At 33.4% G+C, this 12,036-nt stretch overlaps 1 protein-coding gene across 1 annotated transcript in view; it reads right to left on the reverse strand.

Annotated features, from left to right (window-relative positions):
* The window catches only part of CENPP (centromere protein P), a 101,545-nt gene that overhangs the window by 88,984 nt on the left and 525 nt on the right, over nucleotides 1-12,036 (reverse strand). The window contains exons 2-6 of the mRNA XM_026046017.1: nucleotides 11,731-11,885; nucleotides 11,032-11,189; nucleotides 10,601-10,689; nucleotides 8,376-8,464; nucleotides 4,297-4,393 (exon numbers count right to left, since the gene is read on the reverse strand). Of these exons, the coding sequence (XP_025901802.1) occupies nucleotides 4,297-4,393; nucleotides 8,376-8,464; nucleotides 10,601-10,689; nucleotides 11,032-11,189; nucleotides 11,731-11,867 (570 nt within the window). The 5' untranslated portion in view covers nucleotides 11,868-11,885. The remainder of the gene's footprint in view (nucleotides 1-4,296; nucleotides 4,394-8,375; nucleotides 8,465-10,600; nucleotides 10,690-11,031; nucleotides 11,190-11,730; nucleotides 11,886-12,036) is intronic.

Raw genomic sequence — 12,036 nt, forward strand, 5'->3', positions numbered from 1 at the left:
AGCATTTACATGAGTTTCATAAGTGTAGTAATTAAAGTTACATTGCAAACAACATTATGTTTAGAAATAGAACTTTTCAGAGATGTTTTGAAGTATGCCTTAAATGAGCAAAAGTAATTTATAGACTTAGGGTATTAAGCAACATAGGAAGCAGAGTTTTAAATAATTTCCTTTAAAAACACACTCATTTCCTGTCAAGTAGGTATGACTATATGGAATATATGTATATATTAAAAGTAGGCACATATTCCTCACAGAATCATAGAATTCATGTGTATGTATATATTCATATGCACACACACTCATTCGTTTATACAACCATACACACTCCTCCTCTACATTCTTCCTCAGCTCTACTCATAGGAGTCATTCTCTCAGTTCATTCTTCAGCTCCCCATTTGAAGGGACAGTGTAGTCTGTCTCTGGGTACCTTTGCTGTAACACATGATAGAGCCTAAACATCAGTTAACTGCTTTATCTTAATAATGAAAAGTGACAGAATGTAATTAACAGCAAAGCTGAATTATTATATTTGTGAACTATAAAGATTTCAGCCACAGCTCCTTGCAAAGAAACAGAAATGATTGTGATACAAAAGATGCTGTTTCTGATGACAGCTGTACATTTCTGCTGAATATAACTCTCAGTTTCTTCCTCCAAGAAGGAAGAATAGGAAGAATCCTCAAAATACCAAGCATAGGCTTAAAGTTCTTCAGAAAAAGGAATGACAAAAACATGCTAGTTATTACCAGATCAACTCCATACTATCTATGAAACTACTATGGATGTCTAATTTGTAGGAATAGTAAGCATCAAATGCATGATAATACATCATTATGCACCTAGAATACTTATAAGATATGTTGTATTAATTGTTTTTATCTTAGTTATGCCTTGATTTCTTAGTACTTGTACTATGAGGAATTATCATCAAGGGCACATTTAATTCTGAGCATACCAATGCTCGGTCATTAGAAACATTGAGAAACAAGCTTAAGTGACTATATGAATTGTGGGGTCATCTTTTTTAAAAAGGATACAGTTACAAAAAACAAGAAAAATATTTTGCCCCAGCCTCATAACTTGATTAATAAATCCGGGTCTTTCCTTATATTTCTCTGTTTTAAATTGTTTGATATAACAAGAAATCCCAATGTCTTAATGTATCAGRTAACAACAAATCCTAGTTCTACCATGAGAATTTGATTTTTGCTTTCTCATGTAGAGTCATAACACACTGATGTTTTCAGCTTCTTAATCACAAGATAAAAAACAGCCCCAAAGCATGTAAAAACACATTCCAACTTTGAAACAAACCTCCTGCAGGGAAAACAACAACCACCACCCAATTCATTTGTATCTATTTGCAGAAAAAGCCTAAGACAAAGCTAATAAAATTAAAAATTTAAGTGTCATAACATTACATAAGTAGTGGTCTCTGATCTTGTTCTCATCTCAAATAGTTTGCTAAATAAAACTGTTTTCAAAATTAATGAAATTGGTAAATATCATAAGTCTTCCTATTAACTCTATAKGAAAATAGTACATATTAATGCATCTTTATGGAAGTGTACAAACATTTGCACATTTATGTAAGATACACACACAAAGATATTTTAAAATTTAGCTACCACCACAAAAGAGTTAATACTTCCATTAAAAACTAACAGAAGTGGACAAGTGGTATCTTCTGAGATTCTTGTGAAGGCAGTAAATTAGCTGATATGGTTTAATTTGCTTTCCCCAATTTCTAGCTAATCAACTCAGCAAAACATTCGAAGAGTGCTTCAGTATGCAGGAATTTTTGCCTTCTATCTTTGTGACCAATACTTTTATCAAGCTGAATGTACATTATCCTGTTTTTTTTTCTATCACTTTTTTCTGTTCTGTATTSCCAATAAAATTTGTTATTTTTCTTGTTTATCAGCATCAGCTTCAACAATCTGCTCTCACTGCAATGCAAACATACTTATCTATTGAGTTTCAGAGGAGACAAAAAGGCATGTCTAGTTCACACTATATTTGTAGTTGTAAATCCATTTTGCACAGATTACTGCATTGCCACAATCATCACCATCAAAACCTTGCCATACAATTAATGTTATGCAAGTATCAGATACCTAAAATACAAAAACCATAAAGTTTTGCCTTCTGGGACATCCTAAATCCATTTAAAGCACTATCAGAGAAGCTGCACTGGAAGGGAGCCACAATAAACACAACTGTCAAAAGCATAGCATCGAAAAGTATATTATATAGTGCATACAACGCTTCCAAGTCAACTTCGTTCTACCCATAGTTACTTCAACCGGCAACAATACTACATAAAGCYTGCATTCTTTAAAAAAAATTACAAGATAAGATTGTTCTTCTGCTTTAAAACAAATATTAAAAGTACTCTGCTAGTCACTTTAACACAAAGATCAGATTTGATCTTTGAATTCTTTGCTAACTCTTTCCCCTCAAGAAGTCTCTTATTTGTATATGAAACTATTACCGAGGCTGCYACAAATAAGTATAAAAAATTCTTCACAGACTCACACTCAATTATATATGAAATACTGTCCCTAACTGGCCTGCCTTCCTCAATACTATCTTTTTCCATAAAGATAAGCAACTTCAGAAAACATATTGCTGAGAAACTCTGAATATTCAATGAATCTTCCAAGTGCATTTCTTCATATATCTTTGTCATGAAAAATCACACCACTTTTTAAATTTCTGTTATAAACTAATCAACCAGATTTAACTAGCACAGAAAAAGCAGTTTTCAACTTGCTATTTCTACTGAAAAGCAAAGATAGTGCAGTTTGATGGTATTTGCAGGGTTACTCTTGACTCTACAGCTCTCAAAGTAGCTTCACAGGACAGATCTACCTTTGACAACAAATGTGTGCATCGTACCTCATTTTGACTATAGACAGAAATACAGAACATTGAGAAGAGAACAGTATTCTGAAGGAAGTCAATGACATCCTGTTATGTTGCAGTTACAAAAGACAAATGACAAGAAAAGATGAGCATCATGCCATGCATATAACAGACAAGCTAGAAATCACTTCAATAGGTTTGGTGTGTTTACACAGAWGTGTATTACAAGAAAAGATTATTAAATATGTTAAAAGTAACATACTGCACATTTGATTTAGCATGGTTAAGGGGGTTAGTAAAAAATTACCATCATGATTATTATTACAGTTGATGTTCTGGAGCTATTGAACAATACTGCTAAGATACTTAGCACAACTTTTGCGTGTGCAATTGGAAGTTTTGATAAAAGAGGAAAAACTTGCTATTTACTCAAAGTATTATCAAGCTTATAGACTATAGAAACATCTAAAAATACTTCTAACATGCCCCAGTCAAGAAAAYGGAACTTTTCACCATTACATACAGTATTTTACTACTATTTACTATTTTTACTAGACTTGCAAGAGTTGAGACTCCTAAACTTATCGCAGTGATTGAATACTACTGTTATTTATTTTCCTTAAAAAAATCAAATACAAAACCACAAATAAGTTAAGATTTGTTGTCTAGAGTACATCAATTTCAAAGACAATTCTGTCTTTGAAATTGGTCAGGTGTTACTATGTATTCACAATATCTCAAAAAATACTTAAAACAATAAAGTGTAAGTGGATCAGGCAGAATTCAGATGTAGGAGCAAATTACATCAACTAATTTGTGACAAATGTCCGTTTGCAAAGTCTTGTCTCACAGTAATGACACATTCATCATATCATGTTCTGTGTTARGACTACAGTACTTGTAGCTGAGGAATACTTTAAAAACAGCACAAACACAAAACAAATGACCGATAATGGTAATTTAAAATAAATGTCATTATTATTTTCCAGTTGAACGTAAGGAATAGTTTATCCTCCCATTCAAGTAAAGTATTTCAGAACTCTAAGTGCAGTCTCCCCAAAACAAGCTGTCACACTTTTCAGACAATCAGATCTAGCCCATCMAAACTAATATTTAAATACCAAAGACTATAAACACTGTTTTCTTTTGATTTTTTCTTTTGCTCTTTTTATTCAAATTATCTTCTATTTTCATTCTAGTGAAAGATAATTCCAATAAAACACCGTCTCCCTCCTCCACATAAAAGTCCCATATATTCATTTCTCTCATCCCGCCAGGAACATGAGCAATAACATGATAAAAATCAATCTTACCRTACTACTTAAAGAGATTATACTACTCCTCTGAAGAATACTACWTTTATCTTTGTTCGCGACTTAATTTTGCTCTTCCCAATGAACTCCTTAAAGGATTGATAGACACTACCTTGAAATGCAGGAAGGTGCATCTACGATGTTCACACCACTCAGCATATGATGAAAGGCTTTTGAAGAATGGCAAAAGATTTCCGCGTTCTTCAATGCTGCAGAATAAAAATGTCTTTTATCTCAAGCAGTACTAATCAAAAGTATCAATTATGAAGCCTTAAATTTGCATTCCCCCCTAAAGACTCTAATTAATATTATGTATATACATATATAATTAATTGAAGGAGGAAAATGAGTTAGAAGAGATCATTAATTAAGAACATATTAGASAAAACAATAGAAACACTCCCCTACCAGTTCCCCTAAAAAAAGAACAAAACACTGTTCTTCAAAAACCTAATGATGTATGACATTGTGTGTGAGATTAGGACAGTGAAGGGAAATAAGAGAATATAGGAAAGAATTTGCTAGATAACAAATCATCTATCCAAGACTGTGAATGGAAGGGAGTAGGAACACTTGCACAGGATGTACTAAGAAGAGTTATGGTGGCTAAGTATGCCAAAAYGCACAAATGTCAAGAAAACAACTATGAGAAATGGAGTATCAGGACACCTGAAGATTCTTTAATCACAAGAGTAACAAAGCTTCGTGTCATTGTTGATATGAAGCCAGACAGATGAAGRACCATTAGCCATTGTCAAAAGACACCTGACAAAAGAGTGCTTTGAAAATAGGAAGATTTACCAAAGTTAGTCACAACTTCCAGCAAAAGAGGCCAAGACAAAATACATGCTGGCAGCACAGTTAAAACCAAGTGCCTGGAATGAAGTAGACACATGCTGATTTACAATAGTTGACTAACCTTATGTTAAGATCAGCKTTTCTTAATCGTTAGTAACTGGGCATATTAAAAGAAATAAAAAAGCCATGCATAGTATAGTAAATAACCCAGCCATAGTAATGGGTCATGAACATGATTCTAAACATACTGCAATATGCCCTTTAACATCTAGATCTGTGAAAGAGGGCAATACAAAATTATTATGGAGCTACATACTTAAAGAAAAAAGTGCCAGTTTTGATGAGGCTCCACTTCTATACAATTTTCAAGAAGAACACAGACTAGAGGATAAGGAGAGGTATCTTAAGGAATTGTCAGTTTTAATTGTTAGTCACCTACTATTTTAGCACTGTTTCCCTTTACTTTTATTTCTCCTTTTGTCTTTCATTTAGGCAATAAGGCAGAGTGCAATTTTTATGACTAGATCACTAAACAAAGAGTATTTTGGATAAAAAGTTAAGGGAATCAGTTACCACTGCAAAAGGCAGCATAAAAGCATCACTTCAAAAAAGTCTCTCTTATAATGGAAGTTTCTCCTAGATTAACAGTATTGGGTTTAGACTAGGTAAATTCTTATTTAGTCAAAATGGGCCTAATTCCACAACAGTACTATTATTATTTTTAAAAGCTGAAGGCATATACATGTTAAGCCTTAAGCCTCTTGAGCCTGTTTTTGGAAAGAATTCAACGTTACAAAATGTCACTGGAGTGTAAATGGAAAAAAAATCCACTAGGAGTGGAAAATACTGATTTCCAAAGCTAACATCCATTTAACAGGGGAGTTATCCAAAAACAGCAAAAAAAACTTCTGTGGATATGCATCAGGTTAAAAATCACATGCTCCTACGCAAATGCCATTATGTCATTTCAGTTTTACAAAGCATTTGCAGCAGCAGCACAATACAGAAAGTATGAAGAAAAAAATAGAGCAAGGGAGAAAAACAGAAAACTCACACTATCTATTGTAAAAGGAATATGCTCCTTTTGCTATTTTAAGAGAGGAAATACATCTTAACTCAGTGCAGTAATACAGACCTCTTACACTAGGACTTAAAACTAATGAATGATTCTTACAGCTGTGCATGTTCCCATCACTTCCAAGCTATTTAACCCACCRAATGATTAATACAAAGCAAACATTTCACAAGTCTTTCACTCTCACTTAAATTACTACTTAAAATTTAAGCAGTAACAAGTAGGAACAGTTCTCAAAATTCCCCCAAAACACCTATTTGATAACATAATTATGTAATAGTTAGCTATCCCAATCAAGTAACATGAATTCAAATTTAAAACAAAGGTTRCCAACAGGATTTTTACAGCAGTACTCAAAGGTAGAAATACACCACCAGTGATAATGATGCAAAGGGGATTCAAGTACAGTCTAAAAATAGGAACAAATATTGTGATTCCATTTGTGTAACATTTTATTATCAGTTTGTAACATTTTATTATCAGTTTGAAGAACTGCATGTCCTTTTAAAATATATCACAGCAGTACCTGTTTAAAAAACAACTCATTTGTTGCCTTTAATAATGCGTTTTTCGACTGTTCTAAAATTACTATACTCTTCCAAAGCAGCATGAGCTTTGGAATTACAGTTGTTTGCCAAGTTTTCAACTCTTGTGCTATTAAAGTGCCCCTATGGAAATTTAAACTGCTGAGAAGGAGCAAGGGGGAAGAAATCAGGCCACCAGAGAAAACCAAAGAGAACAAGACAATGGATTTCGCAAGGCTGGGCCATGAGGCAAAAGAAAATGAACAGGGAATTGACAGAAGGAAACAAACTGACCAGGTCAGAAGAATGGGGAGGCTGAARAGACCAAAGTAGAAGCAGAGTAGATTCAGTTAGCCACAGAATGGAGAGGGAGTGAGGAAGGGAAGTGTTGGGAACCAAGATTCTAAATAACTTGTGGAACAAAAAGCCTAGCTGGGCAAAGACTGAAACTGGACTTGAAAATGAGGGTACTGTGCCTTCAAGTAAGAAATTGGAACTAGCTAACTTAGTGGACTGAGATAAAATAGAGAGATCTTGTAGTCAGATTGAGCCTATCTAGCAGGCGGCTGTTGTCAAAACAGACACTGCCAACATCATCCCCACCCTGGCCACACAGTTTATGACTTAGATCTGCACTACATCTCAAAGTTGCAAGACAAATCAAATCCAGAAGACCTATCCAACTGACTGAAGGTATTCAGGTGGAGAAAAAGGGTTGGCAAATCACTTTTTCAATGAAATGACTAGGGAGATTCTACTAGCCTTATAATTTCACAAGTATGTATGTTGATGCAAAGATAATATATGGTTCATGCAAATATTTGCTACAGAGAGCACAGAATTGCTTTCTTAAGTTATATCACAGCCTTAAATCATCCTGTGCCCCTTATGAAAACTTAAACTTACACCAAAACACTTTGGAGAGAAAATACTTACAAACCACAGGATTATTTTCTCTTCTAAATCCTGTTTCTCAGTAATTGGTCAAATTATATTCCAAGTTACCCCTCTAGCTTTAGTAACAGAGATTTGTGTGGATATATTAAACCTTTCCTCTTTTTGAAGAAAGATTCAGCTTTCAGTACAAGCTAGTCAAGTCAGTGGTAACATGATAGACCTTTTCCCTGCTTCCCCATTTGCCTTCCTTCCCCCTCTCCTAAAAGTCATTTAAAGAACAATATTAAACTACAAGTCAACTACCTAGCACTAATTAATAATAGAATCATTCTTAGAGTAGCTTTCCAGTAGATTTTGCAGTGGAATAGCAAAGATAAAGGAAATTAGTTGACCATAATTGACCATCCTGTGTATCAAAAGAAGTTGACGCCTCCCAGGAAATAATTTCAAAAATATGTAGTAACATGCTTGAGTTTTAGTATGTATGTTTTCTTAAGCCACTGYACATACTACCCTATTATTTTTCAATCAATATTATTACCTACTGTTTTCAAAACATCTGTGAAAGACTTTGAGACAAGGAGAGAAAACAAGGAACCGCTAGAATACATGATCATCAAAACATCAAAAACCTTGTTTCTGTTTAACACAAAATCATAGTAGTCCTTTCAAGGTTTAAAAGTTACATTCATTTCAATAACCCTCCCAAAAGGTACAGACAAGGGACAGAAAATGTTTATAGTAACATGTTATCAGCTCTAAGCAAAGAAAATAATTCAGTATGAAAAGCTCAATAGTCTTTAGTATCAGATTACCCACACAATAACTTTTCTTAAAAACAAAGAATAGGCAAACAAACAAAAAAAAACCTCAAGTCAACCAAATTCCCACACTTACCTGGACACAAACTTGCTTACACCTGAATATTCCCCAGATTCCATTACAATATTGAGATTAGTAATAACAGCAGACACGTTCTCTTTGTTCTAGATTAGAGAAATTACAATGTACATTAAATTTCTTCAATAAAGGAAAAAAGCAGATAAAAATATATGCAACTKCTGCTATTTAAAAAAAGACTTAAAATAACTTCCTTTGAAGTAAGAGTTTAWCTAAACCACTTAATTTCATTCTAATGGTATTCTATTTGTATTATCCAGGGAAGGAGGTTTTTGGAATACTAGAAGTACTCCACACAGAATACAGAAATATAAAGGAAAACTTATCCACAGGATGATCATCTACTTTATGTAGCCTTCACTTCTTTAATCTAGGTTTCTTCTCCTTTTCCAACACAACTCCTAGCTGTCATTTAACGCAGAACAAATATAATAGTTTCCTCCATAAGCATAAAAATATTGTCCTAATTAAAAAAGATAAGAACCATGAATAATAACTATCTGTAGGACAAAGTAAAAATATTTCCAAGGTAAAACGACTAACAAGCTATAAAAGTGTGTTCAAAGAATAGGTATGAAGTCACAAAAGAATTCAATTATTTTTATTATGTATTCTCAAACACAACAGACCACTTACATCATGCAAWAGTGAATGAAGTTTTAAAACCACAGCTTGAAGACCACAGAGAATGTTTTACTTATTACTGGATACGTCACATTTGTTTTTTCTAGSCCCTGTCACTATGAGCAAACACAAGGAGTAACAGTGAGGGAACAAGCTTAACAGACAAGCTTGAGTCAAAACCAAGTGCACCACACCAATCCGTAGCACCAGTTGGACGGCAGCACTGCTAACATTGCCATCAATAAAGATGGAAAAAAGCAAGCCAAAACACTACAGAATTTAGTGACTTGAGTAAGTAACATCTGCAAAAGTCATTTAAATTCAGAGCAAGAGACTCAACAGGGGCAGGAAGTTGATTTTGAAGCTATTTGAATATGTCCTCTCTTAACACTCAAATACAATAAAAATCATACAAAGCTTTTACATTAAATGACTTCTTCTGACTTATAAGCTTGCCTCTAAACAAGTGTCCACAGATAGGAGCTGTATTGCTTCCATTTCAARCTGCCGAAAGAATAGTCCACTCTGGAATATAAACTCTACATTAGTCTCTCACTATGCTCACTAAACTAAAAACAACAGGTTGGTTTTTACAACTCTATTCAAATCATTCAGGTTTCCACTGAAATTGTTCGTTTGGGTGTTTGAGGGGATGTTATACTTGAAATAAATGGTTTATTTCATCAGCACTAAAATATTACACTTTTAGGCACTAAGTAGATAAGTATCGCCATCTAGTGGAATGAATATTTCAGGATAGTCTTACTAAAAAAAACTAATGTCAAATTATTAATCTTCACTCCCCTATGTTAAATTTACAGTGGAATAAACAATCATCATTCKGCAGAATTCTAAGTGAAAAATAAAGAATAATCCAAGTCCCATGATTGGTTGAGGTTATTTCCAAACGTAAAGTTAAATGAAGTTTTATACAAGCAAATCCTAAAATAGTATCACCAGGACCACTAATCTCAAGTCACACAGAGCTTTTGTAGTCATGAATTGTGCAGTCCATATGTCAGCTCCTAAAATGCAATTCCCTAAATTCACAATAGCTTAAGATTAGGAAGGGCACCTTTCCAYAGACATGCAGTTTTAACTAGTATTAGTTCAAAGCATTATCCTTTTGCAATGTGCCTTTAAAGCTAGAACTGCAAAAAGCCGAAAACCAAAAACAAAATTATAATTTTGAGTAATTGTTTTCCACTGTTCAACACTCTAGATAGAGTGCCAAGAAGCCAAATTAGAAGTGTTTTTCTGCAAAATGTCTGCAGACATTGGTACTGACTTCCCTACAGTACTGTTCTTATGGCATGTTTGCTCATACTTACCAAGCAAGCAAGATGCTAACCAAAGTCTTTAAAAACCAAACAAATAAAACAAAGAACAAATAAACAAACAAACAGCTGTTCAGGCTTTTTGTGTCTTAATTTTCTTCCCAATTCCCACAAGACAAATAGGAAGAAATCAATTTTCTTTGTAATATTCCTTATTTCAAACAAATACTTTTTAACCTTGAATAAAGAAATATTAACAGTTATCCATTTGAAAGTTTGCTCATTTGCTTTTTTTTTCTTTAAAAATACATTGATCATTACCTTTATCTGGAGAAGCTGAAACTCCAATTGAAAAGGTAGTGAGTGGCAATTTCCTGCTAATCTATGCTTCTGTATTGTTCTGCTTCCACCTGTTATAAATGAAAGCAACAAGATGTTTAATTAATCCTTGATTACTGCATTTCTTCTATTAGTCACAGTTAAAGTTCCAATAGATACAGAGTACTATATAAACCATGAAACTAAGGGGAACAGATTAAAAAAATAACCCACTAGTTTCATGGTAGCATTTCAGGTTGTTGCTATGCAAACCACTACACCCAAGATAAAGTTTTATCAAAAAAAATTACTTTATATATATATATATATATATACACACACATATGTATATAAAGCTAAGTTACAAGAGAGAACTGCAAATTTAACAACAAAATGCTTGGTACTGCATCACTATCAGGCAGAAAAATGCTTACTTTTTTCCACAGTTTTCTTGGAATGTTTTGTGAACGAAATACCAGTAAATTTCATTAAAAATGAGAGATCTGTTTCTAGAGTTTCAAGTTGAGCTTTCAGATCTGATGGAAACTCACGTTCCTTTGACTCTCCTTGAAATTCTCTTTGAGATGACTTGCTATAATCAAAAACAACAACATCAAAGGGACAAAAGACCCATAAATGCACATCTTACCATACCAATRCAACAATACAGTTAAAATAAAAGGACTTCACAATGTTGTTTTCAGACCAAAAGCAGTTTTCAGTAATTCACTTCCCAATAAGCAATTCCTTAGCCTGGAGCTAATGACAACTCATGCCCCAGTCCTCCCCTGCCTTTTTTTTTTTTTAAGGATAAAGAAATTATTATCGAGTTGTTCCAYGCTGTATCATGGAAAACAGGGTCTTTGCAGCTCATAGCTTTGCAAAGTCCACACTATAAGTACATTACATATTGAGCTCTGACCACTATGAGTACCTGAAAAAAGTAAAACTATTTTTTATTTATATTTTGTTAGCATCTGTAACTCTTGTCCTAAAGAAGTTCTGTGTTATATTAAGCACTAAAGGAATAATACAGGCAAAAATCCTACTGCCACAAAATAGGAGCAGGAGACTAACCTAATCAAAGTAACATCAAAAAGAAATATTAATCCAGTGTATTGTAAGAMCCATACATTGACATAAGTATCTCCTCATCAGAATAAAATGTGGATTCTTGTTGTCCATCTTCATACTTTTCAGTTAACATTTGAATTTCTTCTTCTAATAACCGAATTTCATCTTCATAAACTTGATATATGTTGTCCTCCATTTTTCAGGATAATGGTTACTAGATAAAACAAAAATAGTATACTCATTAAGTTTAAAAAGGAGTTTTTAAAACAATTTACCCAAGATACTAAAAAAGTAAATATAATAATAGGCATTTTTTTCTCTCCCCCCTTCACTTAAAATGAAACAATTTGCTTATATATTAAACT

This window comes from Nothoprocta perdicaria, unplaced genomic scaffold (assembly GCF_003342845.1).
Source record: "Nothoprocta perdicaria isolate Ctin4 unplaced genomic scaffold, notPer1 scaffold_42, whole genome shotgun sequence".
NCBI lineage: Eukaryota > Metazoa > Chordata > Aves > Tinamiformes > Tinamidae > Nothoprocta > Nothoprocta perdicaria.